Below are 21,191 nucleotides of genomic sequence, written 5' to 3'. Positions count from 1 at the left end.
GATTTCAGTTTTGTGTACTCTTTGTAAAATTAACTGGGAAGGTAAAGACCAACCACTTTTTATCCCTCTGATTGACACCTACCTCAACTGGATTTAGGATTTCTCTCCTTGGAGTAAGCTAAAAGTAGGCTTTCTAAAACAACAAAAACCCTTCACCAGTAGAGGGTGCATGATGTCCTTGGTTACCACCTATGTGTATGAAGTGATCTGTCCCTAGTGAAAGCAACAAACCTGCTTTTCAGCCTGTTTTGCCTTTGCAGGAGTCCTACAACCTTAGCATGATAGTAGCTTTATTAGGTATATTCTGGTAATTAAAACCCATGTAAAAAAAATAAGCCTAATAGAAGGCAAAATTAAATGCTTTATCCTTCTTATTTCTGAATTTGAAGTAAAAACAAGATTGGTATTTAAATAAATCCCTTCAGTGCCCTTAAGGTCTTCTCTTAAATCTTTCCTACAGGAAATAGTCATAAAATATAGTAATAAAACTTGTGTCATTGAGCAAAATGGTGATCTATATTTAGCTTTAGTTATTAGCCAGAGTATGTTTAAAATTTTCTAAACCATAGTGAGTAAACTTGAGTACAGAAAAAAAGCATAAAACATTTCATAATACATAAACTATATATTCTCATTTTAAAGCATTATTTGCTTTTGAAAAGGCTGAATGAAGTGACAGTTGTGATTTTTATCATGCCTCACATATTTTGTATATATTTCCTTGACTCTTAAGATGCACATTTTTTTACTCTAACATTTTAGAAATTAGGATGCATTTTATGATCAATGGCTCGCCAGTTTATTCAACAATATTTTGCCTTTTAGTGGTATGTAAAATAACAGTGTAGTGATAGCATCTTGGATTTGATGAAAAATAGTATGTAGGTAGGCTAACAGGGCAGACAGTACTGTAAAAGCAAGAAGTATTTTTTTTAATGGGCTAGAAGCTGCTCTGTGGATGACCTATATACCCTTTGCTTCAGACATGAATTCCCTCACTTCCAACTCCAAATCTGTTCAGCTAATCCTTAGAAATATTCTTGAGCTAAAATGCAGACCTTTCCTGGACTACTGACCATTACTTGTGTGTGTGTGTGTGTGTGTGTGTGTGTGTGTGACCACAACATACTGGAAGATACCCGTAAGTGCTTCCCTAAGTCCCATGTTCATCCTTCTTTATCTGAGGTAGTAAAACCGGGTTACTTTTACTTAAAAAGACAACAATCTAAAGAAATTCTGAGGCATAAGCAGTATAAATGAGCATTTCAATCTTTTTGAGGTATAATGGCACAACAGTTTTAATACAACCACCAGTCTTCACAAAATAATTTTAATACTTTGTGCCTGGGCTAGCAGCATCTTGCACTGTGACATTCCTATACATACATAAGCATTTCATTGAAGTACAAATGTTAAAAGCAGGGTAACTTAAGCAATTGCCTATACAAAGGTAAATAGACACTGTAGGTTATTTTTCTTGAATCATTTTTGCTGCATAGTAAATTGCAATTACATGTCAGTATAATGTTACTGATCTATAGAATACACTTTGAACTGTGAGGTATGGCAACTCCCTATGAGAGAGCTAACATGTAAACCTGAATATTTTGATTTTTTTTTTTTAGCTGCCATGGATGGGTAAGACAAAAAAATCCAGCATTCAAAGATTCTAGAAACTTTCTAATCAATAAGAATAAAATAAAATCTTTTAGTAATTCTCAGCTATTTCCTATCATTTCCATATTGGAGCATTGTTGAATGGACAAAAATAAGTGAAGCTAAGTTTGTTATGGAAATATGGGTTAAACCAGTTATTAAAAAAAAAATCCGCCAGGTAACTGCTCATTTACTTTACATCAAGTTGAGATCCTGATATATAGATATATATCTATATATAAATATATATATCTATATATACATACACACATATATATGTATCCCAACTTTATAATTCAAGATTGCAGTTAAATACTTCTAATTCACTTGAATTACCATGGTAATAAGACAATTAGAAACCTTATATTTTCTTTAAAAGGACATGCTTAACATTTTCTGACATTACTTCTAAACTCAGATAAAGCACAAACTCCCCCCAAAACAAATATTCTGCTTTAAAAGTTAAACACTTGAGAATTGGTAGCAGAAGCTATCCCAGTTTAACATTTCCACCAGGGAGACAAATAAAGGTAACTGCTGTATAAACACCCAAGGGATAAGAAATTAACATTAATTAATTAAAATTAGAAAGTAAGAATTCTGTCATTCTAGTTTGAATATTTTCAATATTTGTTTCATACTTTTTAAAGTGGGACAGTAAAGAAGTTTTCCTGTTTTGCTGCAATTTCAGCTTAAATTCTTGCCCAGATTACATATTTAAAATTGGGTGCTATATTACTCATACATTAATCAAATGTTTTAGAAAATAAATCATGATTGGCTAAATGTATTATATGTAATTATCACAAAACATTCGTAGAAATAAAAGGATTTCAGAAATGGAACCAAATAGAAGAAGATTAGAAGAGCTACCAGAACCGGCTGAATATTAGGTGGAAGAATGAATCCAAGGTAAAACAAACTTGGGGTGTTCTTACATGAAAAAAGAATAAACTTTATGTTTTTCCCCATTAGTACTGTACTCAAGAAGATGATAGTCCCTTTTCCTAGTGTTCAGAGACAGTCTTTAATATACAGTGCTGGGCAGGCACTTCAGTGACAACATAAAAATTAAAGTGGTTAGAAAAAGTGGAAGATTACCAGCTTTAAATTAATAAATGACCAAATCTGTATTTTTGGCCCAACTACTAGAGAGGATATGTGTATTTAAGAAACTAACTTTAAAAATCTTAACTCCCTCATTTTAAAACCTAAATGTACTATAACAAAGATTCTCTTAAGCCAAGTTTCTGCCAAATGAAGAAGCATCATAGATATTAGATTGCATCTGGCACTTTGCCAAGTGGATTTTCTGAATACAATGCAAATCTTGACTCTACTAGACTACCACACCAAATGACCTAATTACACAACAGAATACAAGACTACAATGGGGTTAATAATAGGCTGTTTTCAGGGTAGTAAAATAGGGGAAGGGAATCAGAAGAGGAATACCATCTGGGTCAACAGGAATTAACTCAATAAAGCAATTTTAATTTCCAATCTCCTGTTACGCTGGATTTAAAAAAAAGCTCTTAACTGTATTATATTACATTGCAGGAAAAAAGCAAAGAAGTAACTTCGTGTAATGGGTTACCTTGCATAGTACCTATTGGTACCAAGGGAATGTATGGAAACCATTCCCATCAGTAAAGCACCTCAAGAGAGGACTGAGAAAAGTCAGATATAAACGAGTTTTGTTTGTGCTACCCTAAATCAACTATAAAAAGTTAAAAACACTCCTCTCCTTCCTCATGGCATACTTAAAATAGCAAAAATGTTTTTCTTAGAACAATCTTTATATGTATAAATAAAAATATGGAGAATTAAGGATCCATAAAGTGACTTTGCTAATGCAAATTATGGGGGAAATTTGGATTAACTCAACGTGAAGAATTAAAACACTAATTTTAAATATAGTGAAGTTTCCCACAAACCACTTTCCCCAATAAATGCATCTTCAAAGAAAAGCTGCTGAGCCAGAACAACCTCACAGAATCATTAAGACAACATAAAATGAAGAAGTAAATGTTCCATATTCCAAATAATTTACTGAGGTTTCTTTAAACCTCTGTTTTAACTTAGAGTTAAAAAGAAAAGAAATTACAGAAAAATGTTAAAAATGTTGTACTGTTCTACATACTAATTTAAAGGTTGTATAGATTTTTTTATTGATGCAAGGCACTTTTCTTTTTTGGGCTTCATTTAGAAACAAAGAATGCTACATTGGTTACTCAGAACTATTCTGGACAAAAAAAAAATGGGCTAAACAACTCTAAAAAGAACAAACACAACATTTGGCTTTTAAAGAAGAAAGGAAAATGACTCAAAAGTCTAAAACTCTTAGTTTTTTAGTATTACCAAGCAAAACGTCTTCCTTTGTTCTTTAAACTTTTTTTCTATAGAATAAACAAATTAGGAAGAGGAATGGAAGCAATATGGATCATGTTAAAGTAAGAGTTAGCTAATGTCATGATTCAAAGATTATTAATAAGGTATTAAATTTAAAAAAAATAAAAGGGTAATGAAGCTACTAAATTACACTAAAACAGAAATGTGGCAGATTCCTGCATTTGTTAATGTTTCCATAAGAGGTTCCATCATAAAAGTGAACTGTAAAATTATTTTTAAAATGTAATATATAGAACACAAAATGAATTAGCAAACTTTAGGAAATTCTCTTGTTATAAATTACCCAGATTTTATAAACAAATCCCCCCTAACTTGCATTTTGCTTAAAGTAATAACTTTATATCCTACAAATAAATTTCAAGTATGAAAAGTGCATTATTGCAATAATACCTCTTTGCAAGTCCAAAATTCTTGGTTTATAATAAAACTGTAAAGTGTAAAAAAAAAAAAGAAAGAAAAAGAAAAAAAGAAAAAGAAGGAGTAAAACCATCAGTGCCATCTATTGCAGAAGTCCAACATCTTCTTAAAATGTCGCTCAACAAGTTGCAGAGAAACACGCCTGGAAGCAACGTACAATTAAAAAAAAAAGACTTGTGTTTTTACCATTTTACATTATTATTGTCTCTAATATTTCCTCCTTCCCAAATAGAAATTCACATCCTCTCTAATGTTGCTCGAGTCAGCCATTCTGTGCAGTTGCCACTTGCATGGTTCCAAAATCATCTTCTTCTTCATGTGTTCTCTTCAAACTGCCTAAAAATTATTGCACAAATATAACATATAATGGGAACTTAAACTCATTTGTTAGAATGTTATAGCTAGTAAAACTTCATTTTCATAAAGCGTTACTATGTATATGCACTATAAGAATTCCATGACTGAATTTTTAGTAAAATATTAATAAAATCTTTTGTTATAAATTACTGAACAGCTTTTATCTTCATTATGGGATATATTTCCCCTCTTGAGAATTAACTATGTCTTAGGTATTATAAATAACAATCATTCTTAAAACAGTTTGAAAACAGAATTGTTAGAGAGCTAATGGTACCCATATGTTTGGTTACCAAGTTTTTTAGCTACCATAAACCTAGGACAAAATTTAAGAGATTAATTTTGTATTTGTACAATTTTATTTTGTAGATATAATTATCTTTTTGCTTTCATAGACAGTGCTGAAAATATTTCTCCACTGAAGCTGTGGTTTTATGACCAAGAAGTCTAGAGCTGGGAGAAAAGATGGCATGCAGCAGATAAAGAAGAGATTTTATCTACTCGTTATATCACAGTCTGCTAGTACAGAAATTTCTCCTATAGAATCAAAGGTATCACTATATGACCAACAGTTACAATAAAAAAATTTGAGTCTCAGTGGAGGAAAACTTGAGGGAACAACTAAACTGGCAAAGGATCTGCTATATTATCTGCCTAACAACGGCACAGGCTTAAAGTTATGCCCAAAAGGTTGTGCTAAATCATGGTAATAATGTTAATTCAGAGAGTGGATTCTAACATGAAACTAACATTTCACTGTTAGATTAATTTTTTAAAAAGGGGGGGTATATGGTATCAAGACAATGGAATAAAGCAGAGAATATGCTAGCCATAAAGCTAAATACAGCTATGCTGAATTTCAGATGAAATGCTGTACTTGCAGTCTAAAAGAGGTATGAGACATAACTAATGCAAAGAAAGTGAGGAGGTACAAGTAAAGTTCTCTAGGAGTTTCAAATAACTAGGGATTGGAGGAAGATTGTTAATCATCATTTCTGTTGAAGGCATAACATGTAAACTAAGTTTTTAAGGGTAGAGACACTGAGTGTTATGCATTCTTGGAGAAAAGACACAAATGAAACCATTAGTTCAGTTTTCTGGAGTGCCTATTTAAAGAGAACACTGAGAGATACCAAGATCAGAAACACCTTACTTACACTATGGTGCTGTGTTTTCTTCTGTAGGAAGAAAACCAGTGAAGGATTTTGTACAAGAAAAATACATCAGAACTATCTTTTATGAAAATAAATCTGGCTACAATGTATAGAACAGACCAAGTAAGAGTTTGGATAGGAGGTCAATATGGACCTGAAATAGAATGAGATTCCATAAAAAAGAAAAAGAGACAAACAAGGGTAGCAAGGTCTTAGAAAAGGAAGATAGAAGATTTTGATACCATGCCTGGATCATTAACTTTGAAAATACTCTTTTTGCGGGGAGGGGAAGGGAGTACTCTGACATAAGGAAGAAAGGGAGAAGGGATTCAAAAACGAGAAAAATGGGTAGTTCACATTAGTCACCCAACTTAACCTGAACACACTTTTATTTATTAAACAGGTTTATTTTTATTAAGATCACCTGAGTGTATTTAGAGGCCCTTCTCCAGATCCCTCTTATTATTTTAATCTTTACACCAGTTATACTACTTAAAGACTTAAAACTAAACCAAATAGAAGTTTGATCTTCCAGCTAACCTATTCTATTAGCCAGCTACAGTGCTGTACATACAGCAGAAGCTCAACATAATATACACATATATAAAATTAATTTGCAGTTATCCTGTGTAAAATTCAATAATCTACCCAAAGTTTTCTAAACAATTTAAACTGTTCAGTATAACTTGTAAAGAGCAAAAGGTGCTTTCTACTTCATATCATCATCTTTCTGTCCAACCTTCTCCAAAATGACAAATATCCTTACCTGTGGGTCCAGAATGAACAGATAATGACCTTTCAATCTGGAGTGGTGACATCATCTGTATTGTTAATTTTGCTAGGTAGATGGCTTCATATTCCTGAAAAAGATTTAGTTAACTTGAATGTACATTTAAATTCTGGGGTACCCAAAAAAGAGTGATTAATGTGTACATTATTGTTATTAGTTTATACTGAAATATCTGGTGCCATACTGTTGTAAGAGAAATGCAAGTTTAGGGGTACTTGGGTGGCTCATTCCATTAAGTAGTGGACTCTTGGTTTCATGTCAGGTCATGATCTCAGGTTTGTGGGATGGAGCCCAACATCAGTATAGTCTGCTTGTCCCTCTCCTTCCCCCTCTGCCACTCTTCCCATTCCTCTCAAATATTTTTATAAAGAAGAAATGGAAGTTTAAAATTCCTATCTCTTAAAAAATTAAATAAAATTCCTATCTCATACTTTCACATGTACTGAAGAAACTATAAATCAAGTCAGGTTATCAGCTTGAACTAGGATATCATATACTAAACTGCTAGTCAGGCAGTATCTGTTCTCTGCCGCTGGGGTGTTAGCTATATGATCTCTAATTTCCTGTTAAAACACACACACCCCAACAACCCAAACAGGCAATCTCTTAAAATAATTGTAAAAATAAAATGAAATAAAATTCAGTAAAGATGTTATATAGTTGTAAAATATTTTTAAAATGAGAGTAATCCATCTAATGGATTTAAATATATATTTGGTTTTCTAATTCTTTAAAATTAATAGTCCTCTACTTCCAAAGATGGAAGAATAAAGGGATTTCTGTCCCTCTCCCCTTTCTGAGAAGAAAAAATAGAGAACTCCTTATCTGATGAAAGAAGGAAATATCCATTACCCTGAATATGAGAAGAATGAAAATTAGTAATTACAAATTGGTCAGAATAGTGGTTACCTTTACAAAAGGACAAAGAGTGTTGGTGGTTAGGAAGGGGTAACACAAGGGCTTTTGGGACCCTGGCATATGTTCAATTTCTTTTTTTTTTTTTTTTTTTTTTTTTAAAGATTTTATTTATTTATTTGACAGAGAGAGATCATAAGTAGGCAGAGAGGCAGACAGAGAGAGTGAGAGGGAAGCAGGCTCCCCGCTGAGCAGAGAGCCCGATGCGGGACTCGATCCCAGGACTCTGAGATCATGACCCGAGCTGAAGGCAGCAGCTTAAACCACTGAGCCACCCAGGCGCCCTATGTTCAATTTCTTGACCTGATTGATGGTGGTTACATGAATGTTTATTTACATTTCATGAATTTTCTGTATGTGTATTATATTTCACAATAAAAAAAATTATCTTTAAATGGAACCAGACCAAAGTAGGCACACAGGATGCCTGACTGCAGAAATTAGACAGAATGGGTACACTTCAAAGTGCTCCAAAATAAGATGGTGGATCTAAGATAAAACTAACAAGCCCTTGCACAGTATTATAGGAACTACAAGTGGGCAGTGTGGGGATGAGCAAGGGCATATTAAGGGAAATGTGAATGCCCACACATGCCATTTTTACTAGCAGGGTGCATGTATAGTAAAATGGACGAGAAACTGTATGTAGCCAAGTATCTGATCTTAGCTAAAAATAAAAACTAAACCAGTAATTCTCAAGCCTGGCCATACCTGAGGATCGCCTGAGGAATTTTAAAATACACATATGTTCAAGTCCCACCCCTAGTGATTGCCATGTAATTGGTTTAGGTTAGGTTCCCCTGGGCAGTTTGGTTTGTTTTTTTTTTCTTTTAAAGACTTTATTTGAGAGAAAGAGTGTGAGAGAGAGAATGAGCATGAGAAGTGGGAGGGTCAGAGGGAGAAGTGGGACTCCGTCCTGCAACTCCAGGATCATGACCTGAGCTGAAGGCAGTCACTTAACCAACTGAGCCACCGAGGCGTCCTGTCCCCTAGGCAGTTTTAATGTGCATGCTGTTTATCAATACCAACAAGAAAAATGTGTGACTTAAGAGGCTCTGCTTCTTACTCATTGAGTTAAACCACCAGAGAAAAGTGTTGGTGAGAAAGACTTCCAAAACAAGTGGGATATTAAAGCTATCTGCCTTCCCCAACCACTACCCAGGTTGTCTCCCACCATTCTATTGTTGGGCAAATAGCTGTTCTAAAAAGAATACTTGTGGGCGCCTGGGTGGCTCAGTGGGTTAAGCCGCTGCCTTCGGCTCAGGTCATGATCTCAGGGTCCTGGGATCGAGTCCCGCATCGGGCTCTCTACTCAGCAGGGAGCCTGCTTCCCTTCCTTTCTCTCTGCCTGCCTCTCTGCCTACTTGTGATCTCTGTCAAATAAATAAATAAAATCTTTAAAAAAAATAAAAAAAAATACTTGCAGTTCAAAGATGACCAATAATCAAAAAGGAATCATTGTAGGTTTTAGCGTAAAGATGTCACAAGGGGAAAAAAGCAACTTTACAACCAAAAGTCACGTTAAGAATAGTGTCAAAACCCCACCAAGAAGCAGATGAAAATGATTAATTCTCCATGAAATCAATGAATAGGGCATTTCTTTTTTTTTTTTTTTTTTTAGATTTTATTGAGAGTAAGAGAGAGAGTGAGCATGCAGGAGCAGGGGGGAGGGGTAGAGGAAGAAGCTGACTCCCCTGAGCTGTGGAGTCCCATGTAGGACTCAATCCCAGGACCCTGGGATCATGACCTGAGCCAAAGGCAGATTATTTAACTGACTGAACCACCCAGGTGCCCAATGAGCATGGCATTTCTGAAATGAGCTGAAAGAAATAAAAAGGACTCATGGAAGAAATGCAACACAACAATGAAAGAGATGACATACCAACTATCAGCTCAATGGGAGAGAAAAAAATAAAAGCACAGAAATAATGAATGAATATAATGGAATCAACAGAGAATAGACCAACTATCCAATCCTGGAATAATATCAATTTTCCCTTTTCTCCTTGAAAAGGTCCAAACTGCAAGTATGCTATACTTCCTATCATTTTAGAAAACAAAAATCCTCCTTAATAACCCTAGCTTCCTCTCTAGCTATGGTCACTTCTGTTTCCCCCTTCGAAGTGTAATTCCTAGAAATATCTATTCTTGCTGTTTACATTCCTCTCTTCCCATTTTCTCTTGAACTGAGCAATTATGTTTTCCTCCCCCTTCCATAAAATGTTTTGTCAAGGACACCAATGACCTCATGTTCCTAACCTAATGTCAATTCTTAGCCCTTATCTTCTTTAACCTATTACAAGCTTTTGATATAGTGAATCACTCCCCATTCTTTTTAAGAATTATGTATTTATTTTTGAAAGAGAGAGTGGGGGGGAGGGAAGTAGGGGGAGAGAAACTCAAGCAGACTCCCCACTGAATGCAGAGCCTGACATAGGGCTCGACATTATGACCCATAAGATCATGACCTGAGCCAAAATCAAAAGCCAGGTGTTTAACCAAATGAGCCACCCAGGTGTCCCCATTCCCTCCTTCTTCAAACACTTTCTTCACTTGACTTCCCAAACAAGCCACCCTGATTTTTTTTTCCTATCTCACTGGCCATTCTTTTCAATCTCTTCTACTAATTTCTCATCTCCCCACCCTCTACATGTTAGAGTGCATTAGGATCTGTTTTGAAAATCTCTACCTGCACTCCCCTAGTGATCTTACCTAGTCTCGGGGCTTTCGACAGCATCTATATGCTGATACTCCTTAGATACATGGTTCTTTTCCATGAACTCTGGACTTACATACCTGCCTACTGTCCAACAGCTCTCTCAACCTTAAGATGACCAAAACTGAACTCAATTTTACTCCCTTCAAACCTTTTCATGCAGTTTCTTCCATATCTTCCAGAAAGGCTTAAATCCATCCTAATCTCTTCTCTTCGCATCCAATCCATCAGCAAATCCTGTCAGCTATACAGTCAAATAAATCCAAAATGTGATCTCTTCTCATCTCTTCCCCTTCTACCATTTTGGTCCAAACTAACATTTTGACTTGTAGGGATTTGGGGTTAAGAGCAGAAGCAAGTTTCCTGTTAGAAAGCAACTGCAATAATGTAAGTCAAAAGAAAATTAAGGAAACAGGCCACGTGGATATTTGGGGAAAAGCATTCTAGGTGTGGGGAGATATGAGCAAGTGCCATGACATGAGAACATGCAAGTACTTTCAAGGAATTATGAGAAGGTCCATGTGACAAGAACATACATGGTAAGCAAATGGGATAGTAGGAGATTAGAACTGAGAGGTAAAGAACTACTTTATGTAGAGATTTATAAGCCATTATAAATAAGGCCTCTGGCTTTTAAGTGGAGGAGGAGTAACTCCTTGTAATAAGATTCTGCCTATGGTGCTAAGTATACTGTGTTGAATTCAGGATACTGTAAGTTTCATAAGAAATACAGACTTTAAAACACAAACTGATTTGAATAAATGGAATATATTCTTAGGAAGATTAAAAATGTAAAGGTGTCAATAATCTTGAACTGTGAACATAATAAGAACTTAAAAACTATATAGGGCTCTTTCCAGCAAAGTTCACACCTAAAAGTAAATGTTAAGAACTTGCCAGGATAATTCTAGCAAGAATATTAATGAAGGAATCTTGAGTTATGCCATAATTTATGTAACAACACAGTATTTAAAATTGTTTGATACAGTTACAGTAATAAGCAGAGCAATGGAACAGAATCTGAAGTCCAGAAACAGACCCAACCATAGATCAGAATTTGGTATATAATAAACATGGCATTTTAAATCAGTTGGCTAAAGACAGATTACTTAATATACAAAAAGCTCTTATAAAACAAAGAGAAAAAAGACCAACAATCTGACAGAAGAATGGGCAAACCACAGGAGTCGCCGCTTTGATCACCATGATGGCAGTGATCAGAAAATCTGATAAAATACTTTTGGCTATTGATACTGAACAGGAACTATTATTAGGAAACAGGTACTCCTTGTTTCCTGGTGGTTTACTTATTTCAGCCTTCTTAAAAAGATTTTATTTATTTATTTGACAAAGAGAGAGAGAAGCAGGGAGCACTGAGCAGGGAGCCGGATGTGGAGCTTGATCCCAGGACTCTGGGATCATGACCCGAGCCGAAGGTAGACACTTAATCAACTGAGCCACCCAGGCGCCCCTATTTCAGACTTTTTTTTTTTTTTTAAAGATTTTATTTATTTATTTGACAGACAGAGATCACAAGTAGGCAGAGAGGCAGGCAGAGAGAGGAGGAAGCAGGCTCCTTGCTGAGCAGAGAGAATGATGCGGGACTCGATCCCAGGACCCTGGGATCATGACCTGAGTGGAAGGCAGAGGCTTTAACCCACTGAGCCACCCAGGTGCCCCTATTTCAGCCTTTTTAAAGACTGTTTGGTAACATTAAATTTCAAATGCCTCTGACCTGGCAATTCCACATTATACATATAATCATACAGGTACATTTGCAGATATAAACAAAGATGTACCTATCAGTATACTTCTCCCAATATTATTTATAATCATGAAAGGCTAGAAATAACCTAAAAGGTTTATGTATATGGAATCATATGAAGTTGTGATGTATACATATTTGTACATATGCATATGAAAAGATTATGCTGTTAGACTTGTATATATATTGTATATATATATATTGTATATATATTGCTGAATTTTTTAACATGCATTTTTTATTGCTTTTTCAAATACAAAAATAAATGTAAAAAGACAATGTTTTTACATTTGAGCCAGAAGGCAGACACTTAAGCAACTGAACCACTCAGAGGCCCCTGAGACAATCCATTTTGTAACGCTCTTTATGTCTCAATGTGAGACATAAAGGACATTCCTCAATTTTTTATTTTCCTTCTTGGAAAAAAATAAACTAGTTTAATCAGATATTTCACAGGTTTATCTGCTTTTGAGTATATCTTCTGTACCACAAAAGCTGAAATAGGGATGGGTGGATGGAGTGCCTAGATGGCTCAGTTGGTTAAGCATCTGCTTTCGGTTCAGGTCATAATCTTGGAGTCCTGGGATTGAGTCCCCCATTAGACTCCCTACTCAGCGGGGAGTCTGCCTCTCCAACTACCCCTCCCCACTGCTTGTGCTCTCTCTCACTCTTGCTCTCTCTCAAATAAATAAAAATCTTAAAATCTGAAACACAGTAAATATAAAACATATAAAATAGCATATAATTATATGTGTGTAATCAAGAAAAAAAATTGAAGAAATTTCTATCATTTATTTTTTCATTTTTTAATTAACATATAATGTATTACTGGTTTAAGTGGTAGAGGTTAGTGATTCATCAATCTTATATAAAATACCCAGTGCTCATTACATCACATGCCCTCCTTAATGTCCACCACCCATTTACCCCATCGCCTCCACCCCATCCCCAGCAAACCTCAATTTGTTTCCTATAATTAAGAATCTCTTATAGTTTGTCTCCCTCTGATTTCATCTTGTTTTATTTTTCCCTTCTTCCCTTATGATCCTGTTTTGTTTCTTAAATTCCACATATCTTTGATATGTGAGATCAAGATAATTGTCTTTCTCTGACTGACTTACTTTGCTTAGCATACCATCTAGTTCCAACCACATTGTTGTAAACGGCAAGATTTCAGTTTTGATGGCTGCATAATATTCCATTTGTATATGTGTGTGCACTTGTATACACATCTTCTTTATCCATTCATCTGTTGATGTGCGTCTGGGCTCTTTCCATAGTCTGACTACTGTGGACACTGCTGCTATAAACACTGGGGTACAGGCACCCCTCTGGACCCCTATATTTATTATCTTTAGGGTAAATACCCAGTATTTACCCTAAATTTATTTAAATTTATTTATTTCATAGGGTAGCTCTATTTTCAACTTTTGAGGAACCTCCATACTGTTTTCCAGAGTGGCTGCACCAGGGTTCCCCTTTCTTTGCATCCTCGCCAACATCTGTCATTACCTGACTTGTTGATTTTAGCCATTCTGACTGGTGTGTGGTAATATCTCATTGTGGTTTTGGTTTGTATTTCCCTGATGCTGAGTGATATTCTGCATTTTTTCATATGTCTGTTGCCCATTTGGATGTCTTCTTTGCAGAAATGTCTGTTTATGTCTTCTGCCCATTTCTTAACTGGATTATTTGTTCTTTGGGTTATTATTTGAGTCTGAGTTCTTTAAAAAAAAAAAAAAAGATTATTTATTTGGCAGAGAGAGACACAGAGAGAGAAGGAACACAAGCATGGGGGAGTGGGAGAGGGAGAAGCAGGCTTCCCACTGAGAAGGGAACCTGATGTGGCTCAATCCCAGGACCCTGGGGATCACAGCCCTAGCTGAAGGCAGACACTTAATGGCTGAGTTTAACAGCTGAGCCACCCAGGTGCCCAAGTTTGATAAGTTCTTTACAGATTTTGGATACTAGCCCTTTATCTGATATGTTATTTGGAAATATCTTCTCCCATTCTGCTGGCTGTCTTTGGTTTTGTCAACTGTTTCCTTTGCTGTGCAAAAGCTTTTCATCTTGATGAAGTCCCAATCGTTCATTTTTGCTTTTGTTTCCCTTGCTTTTGGAGAGTGTCTAGTAAGAAGTTGCTGTGGCCAAGGTCAGAGGTTGCTCTCTGTGTTCTCCTCTAGGACTCTGATGAATTCCTGTCTCACATTGAGGTCTTTCATCCATTTTCAGTCTATTTTTGTGTGTGGTGTAAGAAATGGTCCAGTTTCATTCTTCAGCATACGGCTGTCCAATTTTCCCAACACCATTTTGTTGAACAGACTTTTTTTCCATTGGATATTCTTTCCTGCTTTGTTGAAGATTAGTCGACCATAGAGCTGAGGGGCTATTTCTGGATTCTCTATACTGTTCCACAGATCTAGGTGTCTGTTTTTGTGCCAGTACCATACTGTCTTGATGACTACAGCTTTGTAACAGAGCCTGAATTGTGGATGGAATTGTGATGTCACAACATTTGGTTTTCTTTTTCAACATTCTTTTGGCTATTTGGGGTCTTTTCTGGTTCCAAAGAAATTTTAGGATTGTATGTTCTAGGTCTGTGAAAAAAAGTTGATGGTATTTTGATAAGGATCGCACTGAATATGCAGATTGCTCTAGGTAGCATAGACATTTTAACAGTATTTGTTCTTCCAATCCATGAGCATGGAACATTTTTCCATTCTTTGTGTCTTCCTCAATTTTTTTCATGAGTATTCTACAGTTTTCTGAGTATAGATTCTTTGCCTCTTAGGTTAGATTCCCAGGTATCTCATAGTTTTGGGTGCAACTGCAAGCAGGACTGGACTGATTCCTTAATTTCTTTTTCTGTCTCATTGTTAGTGTATCAAAATGAAGCTGATTTGAGTGCATTGATTTTCTATCCTGCCATGTTGGTGAATTCCTATATGAGTTCTGGCAACTTTGGGGTGGAGTTTTTTGGGTTCCTTCCAACCTCTGGCCCCAGAGCCAAAAGCTCGGGGCCCCACTCAATGAGCCCTCAGAGAAAAGCATAAATCATTCCTGTCTCCCTGGTCTCCATCTGTATTCCGTGTTCACCCAGCATGTGATTGAGTGTTTCTATCTCAGACCATGACCTGTTCCTAGCATCCAAACCCTACAGACTTCTGTGGTGGGCTATCATGCCACAGCTCCCAGGAGAGGAAGGGGCGTCTTGTGGGTTCTGCAGCTTGCTGGGCTCAAAAAGCAGTCACCTAACTGAGCCATGGTTTGTGGCTCACTCTCCCTGACTCTGCCCACCTCGAGGTTTATTTTCCCATATATCCTCTCGGATTCACTTCTCCACACCTTCTACCTTGCAGAAAGTGGTCGCTTTTCTATTTATAGAGTTGTAGCTTTTCTTTTCTTAGATCTCCTGTTGAGTTCGCAGGTGTTCAGAATGATTTGATAGCTATTTAGCTAGATGAAACTAGGGTCTCCTACTCCTCCGCCATCCTGGACTCCTCTAACATCAAATTATTTTATCTTACATTTAACAATGTGCCTTTAACCCCCTTTTCACAGTAATGGCAGCTTTTAAGAAAATACTTAAAAAACAAAAAAGAAAATACCTTTAACTAGAAATGTAAACTTGAATTAAAAAATCCAATTAGGAGGTGCTTTAGCTAGCTCAGTTGGAGGATCGTGCAAGACTCTTGATCTGAGAATTATGAATTTGAGCCCCATGTTGGGTATAGAGATTACTTAAAATAAACAAACTTAAAAAAAAACAATAATAATGAAATAAATAAATAAAATTAGATTATGGAAATTTTTAAGTATTTAAGGTACTTAAAGTATGGGTACCTGGGTGGCTTACTCAGTTAAGCATCTGCCCTCAGCTCAGGTCATGATCTCAGGGTTCTGGGATCAAGCCTGTGCAGTCAAATGCTCTACCACTGAGCTATACCCTCTGGGATCAAGCCTGTGACCAGGACAGGCTGAGCAGGGAGCCTGCTTCTCTCCCTCTCCCCATCCCCCACTCATGCTTTCTCTTGCTATCTCTCTCTCTCAAATAAATAAAATCTTTAAAAAAAATAAATAAAATTTAAAAAATTAAATTCTACTTAAATTATGTAGACAAAAGATTTGAATTATCCTCCTTTCTGACTACTTTAAAGAGGAGGAACAAAGAAGTTACCTGAAGTTGATGGACAAATCCAGCATTAGGATTAATGCAAAATCTTCTTTCTTGAACATAAGCAAATGCATCTCTGAAAACAAAAAAAGAAAAGTAAGGTGACGGTATTACTTCATTAATTAATCTCAATTTTTTCAGTATTTACCTAAAATAGGAACTTATCCAAAAATTTACCTAAATAGGAAATCATAATCATAAAACTTGTGCTACAGAGCAAGCTGTAGTGGAAAATCAATACGATGGGCAGATGAAAGAGCACCATCCCTCTATTTACCAGCTTGTGTTCTAAACTTTCTAAGCTTTATTTTTCTTGTCTGTAAATTGGGGTTTATAATAATTCCTATTTTGGAGGGTTATTATGAAGATGGGTGATTTTAAGTATAAAGCACCTTGTATAGCATCTATTACATAGTACAAGCTCAAAATTTTATCATTGTTTAAACAAGAAGTGTATCTACTTTCTTGTGGTGTTGTGAGGCTTAAATGAGATAAAGAGCCTGGAATAGCACCTAGCACATAGCAAAGACCTAATATATAGAAGCTATTTTCACTATTATTACTGTCAAGACACCAAATAATAAAGAGAATATATAAAACAGTCTACCAAGCATTAAATAAACAAAGCATTTGTATTCAAATAATATTAACAACTGATATTTTAAAGCAAAATTTCCATCAAAATTTAAACTTAAAGGATACCAAACAAACTAAACAAGCATTTGAAGATCTAATCTGTGTCAAGAATGTGGATCCAATGACAATGCCAATCCAATCCAGCTGCCTGAACGCAGCTCAAATGAAGAGAGTTAACAGGGAACATGGTATAACGATGGACAGGTTGACAAAGGCATATCATGCAAAGTTTCACGGCCATGATAAGAATTATTAAGGATCAGGAACCTTTAAGAGCTTTTTGGGGTAAGGTAATTATTTAATCAGATTTATCTTTTGAAAAGATTATTCCAAAAGTAGTGTGGGGGAAAAAAACAGACTGGAAAAGGAAAGAGTACCTGAAACCACTAACCACTGTTAAGAGTCCAAGAGAGACATGATTGGAGGTGGGATTAAATAATGATGAAGAGAGAGAGATTCAAGGTATATTTGAAGACATAAAGGAGACAGGATTCGGTAATGGGTAAGTTTGGGAGAAGAGCGTGAAAGACAAGGAGCTGTCAATACTTATAAGACTTCTAACCTTGTACAAGATACACTAAAAAAGGAAACCCTGAACATTGGCCAGGTTTTTGTTTTGGGGCTCTTTTTTATCTAGGCATATGCTTGGAAAAATTGATTCTGGTTAAGAAAGACTACAATGAATTGTGAATAGAAGCTGAAACAATTTCTAGGTAATTTTTGATTCAACTACTATTAAAGGAAAATATAATAAAATTAGCCTTTTAAGCAAGGGAAGCAATAACATCTGTGTCTTAAGAGTTTTAAACATGGGTTAAACAATTCTCTAGCAGTAAATAATTAGTTTTCCATAATTATTCCCAACTAATAACTCCCTTGGCTTCTTAATAACATTTAGCACTACCTCTGTAAAACCAGAAAATATTAGCCTAAGTAGATCTATTCAAGGCAGATGACCTATAAATGTTAAGAGACTAATCATGGAATACAAGAGCCTGCCTAATCAACATGAACAGATGACAAAATCTGGATATCAACTACAAACTCCCAAACTGTTTCCATTAAGCTTCATTTTACTGAGAATTTAAACTGTGGCTAGGTTTCAGAGTACTTTCTTACCTGTACTTCATTCCAAATGTTTCCATAATGTATGCAATAACAAAGGCAGCACTGAAGAGGGGGAAAAAATTTTAGAAAAAAAATAGAAAACACAGCTCATTAATTAAATGCTAAAGAAAGAAAGATAATCTCTAACTTCATACCTCCTGGAGATCCCTGCATTTCCATGGACAAGAACTTTTCCTGAAAAACAAGAAATAGTTATTCTGACAAAAAAAACATCTAATTCAGCAACTAAAATATATTGAAACCATGTACTATACCATAGTAAGATAAATCTTTTCTTAAACATTTTATATTTTACACATACCACACCTGGATATTTATTAGACTTTGAAGCTGACTTGAAAATAAGTTATATAGCGATATTTAAGAAAGCCTATCCAAATGAAACAAGAAGTTGGGAAAATATAAATTTGGGAGTAGTCTATTATATGCAATTGCAACTTCCATATCCTGCATTTAGGACAAATGTTATCTAAAACATTAACTGTAACACATAATCCTCTAAAAATAAATACTGAGTAAGAAAATATTTACCTCCAGTCTGTAAGCTTCCATCAATAAATTCTTTAGTCTGAAGGCAAAAGACAGTGTGTTTTAATAAAACATGTGGACTAATAAAAGCATAAAACAGATATACAATATACATATGGTAAGTATGTAATAATTTCAAAATATATTGAAAACATTTCTTGGTATATATATATATATATATATATATTTTTTTTTTTTTAAGATTTTATTTATTTATTTGGCAGACAGAGATCACAAGCAGGCAGAGAGGTAGGCCGGGTGGGGGGCGGGGGTGGGAAGCAGACTCCCTACTGAGCAGAGAGCCTGATGCGGATTTTGATCCCAGGACCCTGAGATCATAACCTGAGCAAACGCAGAGGCTTAACTCACTGAGCTACCCAGGCACCCCTCTTGATTTATATTAATGAAAATTGCTTTCATTCAAGAATTTCCAAAATGCTACAAATGCACATATTACAAATTTTTAAAATTATACAGGAGCTAAAATTTAATTTAATAAATTCAAAGTGTGATTTCTCAGATATTTGGAGATTATAAAAGATTAAAAATAATAAATATATTTATTCTCCCACCCTTCCGGGCTGCCCCATTTGGGCAGGGGGATCAGATTTATTTCCTGGGGCAGGCAGGAAGCAGTCGCCTAATTAAAACCTCATTGGGATCCTTGAGTGAGGGTGGAAGCCATGAAAAAGAATCCATGAGATACTGGGGGTTGGGATGGGTGCCCAAGCACTGGCGACCTGGGTGAGACCCCTGCAGTGGAGAGTAGGCCGTTAGAGAAATGTTTCTTACAGAACCTAAGTTATTAGGAAACATTAAAAATATGGCCAAGACAGCTAACAAGGACCATCTGGTCACAGCCTACAACCACCTTTTTGAAAGTAAGCTTTTCAAGGGTACCGAAAGTGTAAGTAAAGTGTCTGAGCAGGTAAAAAATGTGAAGCTTAATGAAGATAAACCCAAAGAAACCAAGTCTGAAGAGACTCTGGATGAGCGTCCACCAAAATATATAAAATCTGTTCTTAAAAAAGGAGATAAAACCCACTTTAACATGGGTTTAAAAAGGAGATATAACTCCTTAAAAAAGGAGATAAAACCCTTTCCCAAAAAGGGAGATGTTGTTCACTGCTGGTATATGGGAACACTACAGGATGGGATTGTTTTTGGTACTCATCTTCAAACAAGTTCAAAGAAGAAGAAAAATGCCAAGCCTTTAAAAGTGTTAAGGTTGGAATAGGCAAAGTTATCAGAGGATGGGATGAAGCACTCTTATCTATGAGTAAAGGAGAAAAGGCTTGACTAGAAATTGAGCCAGAATGGGCTTATGGAAAAAAGGACAGCCTGATGCCAAAATTCCACCAAATGCAAAACTCATTTTTGAAGCAGAATTAGTAGATATTGACTGAAATAGCAATGCTTCAGATATGAAGACATCAGCAACAATAAAACAAAACCTTGAAGAAACTTAGGTAACTAATTAGAGCTGGTTACTATTACAAGGGAAGAGTCAAATGGAAAATCTAAGAATTCAGATATTGTTTACCCAATCCCCAACTTTTAATGTAGATTATTCATTATAATTCCCTAAAGTTTGAAATATTTTACTACAGCTATGTAAAATATTGGTTAAGGCGAAATGGCTTTCCTTTTACCTCATGTTATATACTAAAAGGCTCAGTAAAAACATTCAGTGTCTTGCATTAAAAATAATAATAATAATAATAATATATATTCTTTAAAATATAATCCCACAATTTTCAGTCATAACAAAGTAAAAGTAGCATAAGAAGGAATTAGTTTCATTATTAAGTTTTAGAACCACAATTAAGTCAAATCATAAAATTTAAGTGATATTAAAGCATCTGATACTACTTACCATGGGAAAATAACGTATTATATTTTCAACTGGATTATCTGCAATATCCAAGACTAAATACCTGAAAATAGAATATTTTGTGATAAGCACACCTTCAAATAAAACTCTGTATAAAAAACTTTAAAATTTCTCGACAAATATGAAAATAATGGAAAACAACTTTCAAAGTATCATATTCCCAAGAACTGGGTCACGGATTTTATATTGTTTAAATACACAGCATTTAAAGCCTTACATAATAAATTAATATTTCTGATATTTTGGTATAAAAAAATCTATCTCATTAAAACTAAAAAAATCACACAAACGAAGAAAACTTTCCTCTAAATCATAATGGGCCTAGAATATGGAGAATAAGTGTCTGTATTCTTTACTGTTACTCTATTTCTACTAACTTCCCCATGGACTAGAAGATTCTTCTTTGAGTGGCCCTCTGACCCCTCCTCACAATGCTACAGAGGACAATTCAGAGGAAGCCCAAAGTCTGAAAGAGAAGAAGGTAATTAAAACAGAAGTTTAATGGAGCAATGAGTCAAGCATTCATTGCCTGAACCAACCTTCAGTAGAGCAAAAATCAACCAAAAGACCACCTGTCCTATAATTTTACACTCTGGAAAACACAGATAAGACATTATTAATATGCTAGGCTTATTTTGTGAAAACCTTC

General features: G+C 35.3%; 1 protein-coding gene and 1 pseudogene across 4 annotated transcripts in view; one reads left to right on the top strand and one right to left on the bottom strand.

Annotated features, from left to right (window-relative positions):
• Positions 1 to 863: 863 nt before the first annotated feature.
• Positions 864 to 21,191, bottom strand: part of STYX (serine/threonine/tyrosine interacting protein) — a 43,620-nt gene continuing 23,292 nt past the window's right edge. For 3 of the 4 annotated variants that reach the window (XM_046009759.1, XM_046009762.1, XM_046009760.1), the window contains 7 exons: positions 20,525 to 20,585; positions 18,652 to 18,688; positions 18,255 to 18,294; positions 18,112 to 18,162; positions 16,360 to 16,432; positions 6,763 to 6,856; positions 864 to 4,821 (listed from right to left, as the gene is read on the bottom strand). In XM_046009759.1, the coding sequence (XP_045865715.1) occupies positions 4,748 to 4,821; positions 6,763 to 6,856; positions 16,360 to 16,432; positions 18,112 to 18,162; positions 18,255 to 18,294; positions 18,652 to 18,688; positions 20,525 to 20,585 (430 nt within the window). In that variant the 3' untranslated portion in view covers positions 864 to 4,747. The remainder of the gene's footprint in view (positions 4,822 to 6,762; positions 6,857 to 16,359; positions 16,433 to 18,111; positions 18,163 to 18,254; positions 18,295 to 18,651; positions 18,689 to 20,524; positions 20,586 to 21,191) is intronic. The other variant, XM_046009761.1, reaches the window with a different exon arrangement.
• On the top strand, positions 19,430 to 20,054 carry LOC123944763 (annotated as a pseudogene).

The sequence above is a fragment of the Meles meles genome, chromosome 6, assembly GCF_922984935.1.
Source record: "Meles meles chromosome 6, mMelMel3.1 paternal haplotype, whole genome shotgun sequence".
Taxonomy (NCBI): Eukaryota; Metazoa; Chordata; class Mammalia; order Carnivora; family Mustelidae; genus Meles; species Meles meles.
Note: the sequence above shows the minus strand (reverse complement) of the source record. Positions and strands in the feature narration are given on the sequence as shown.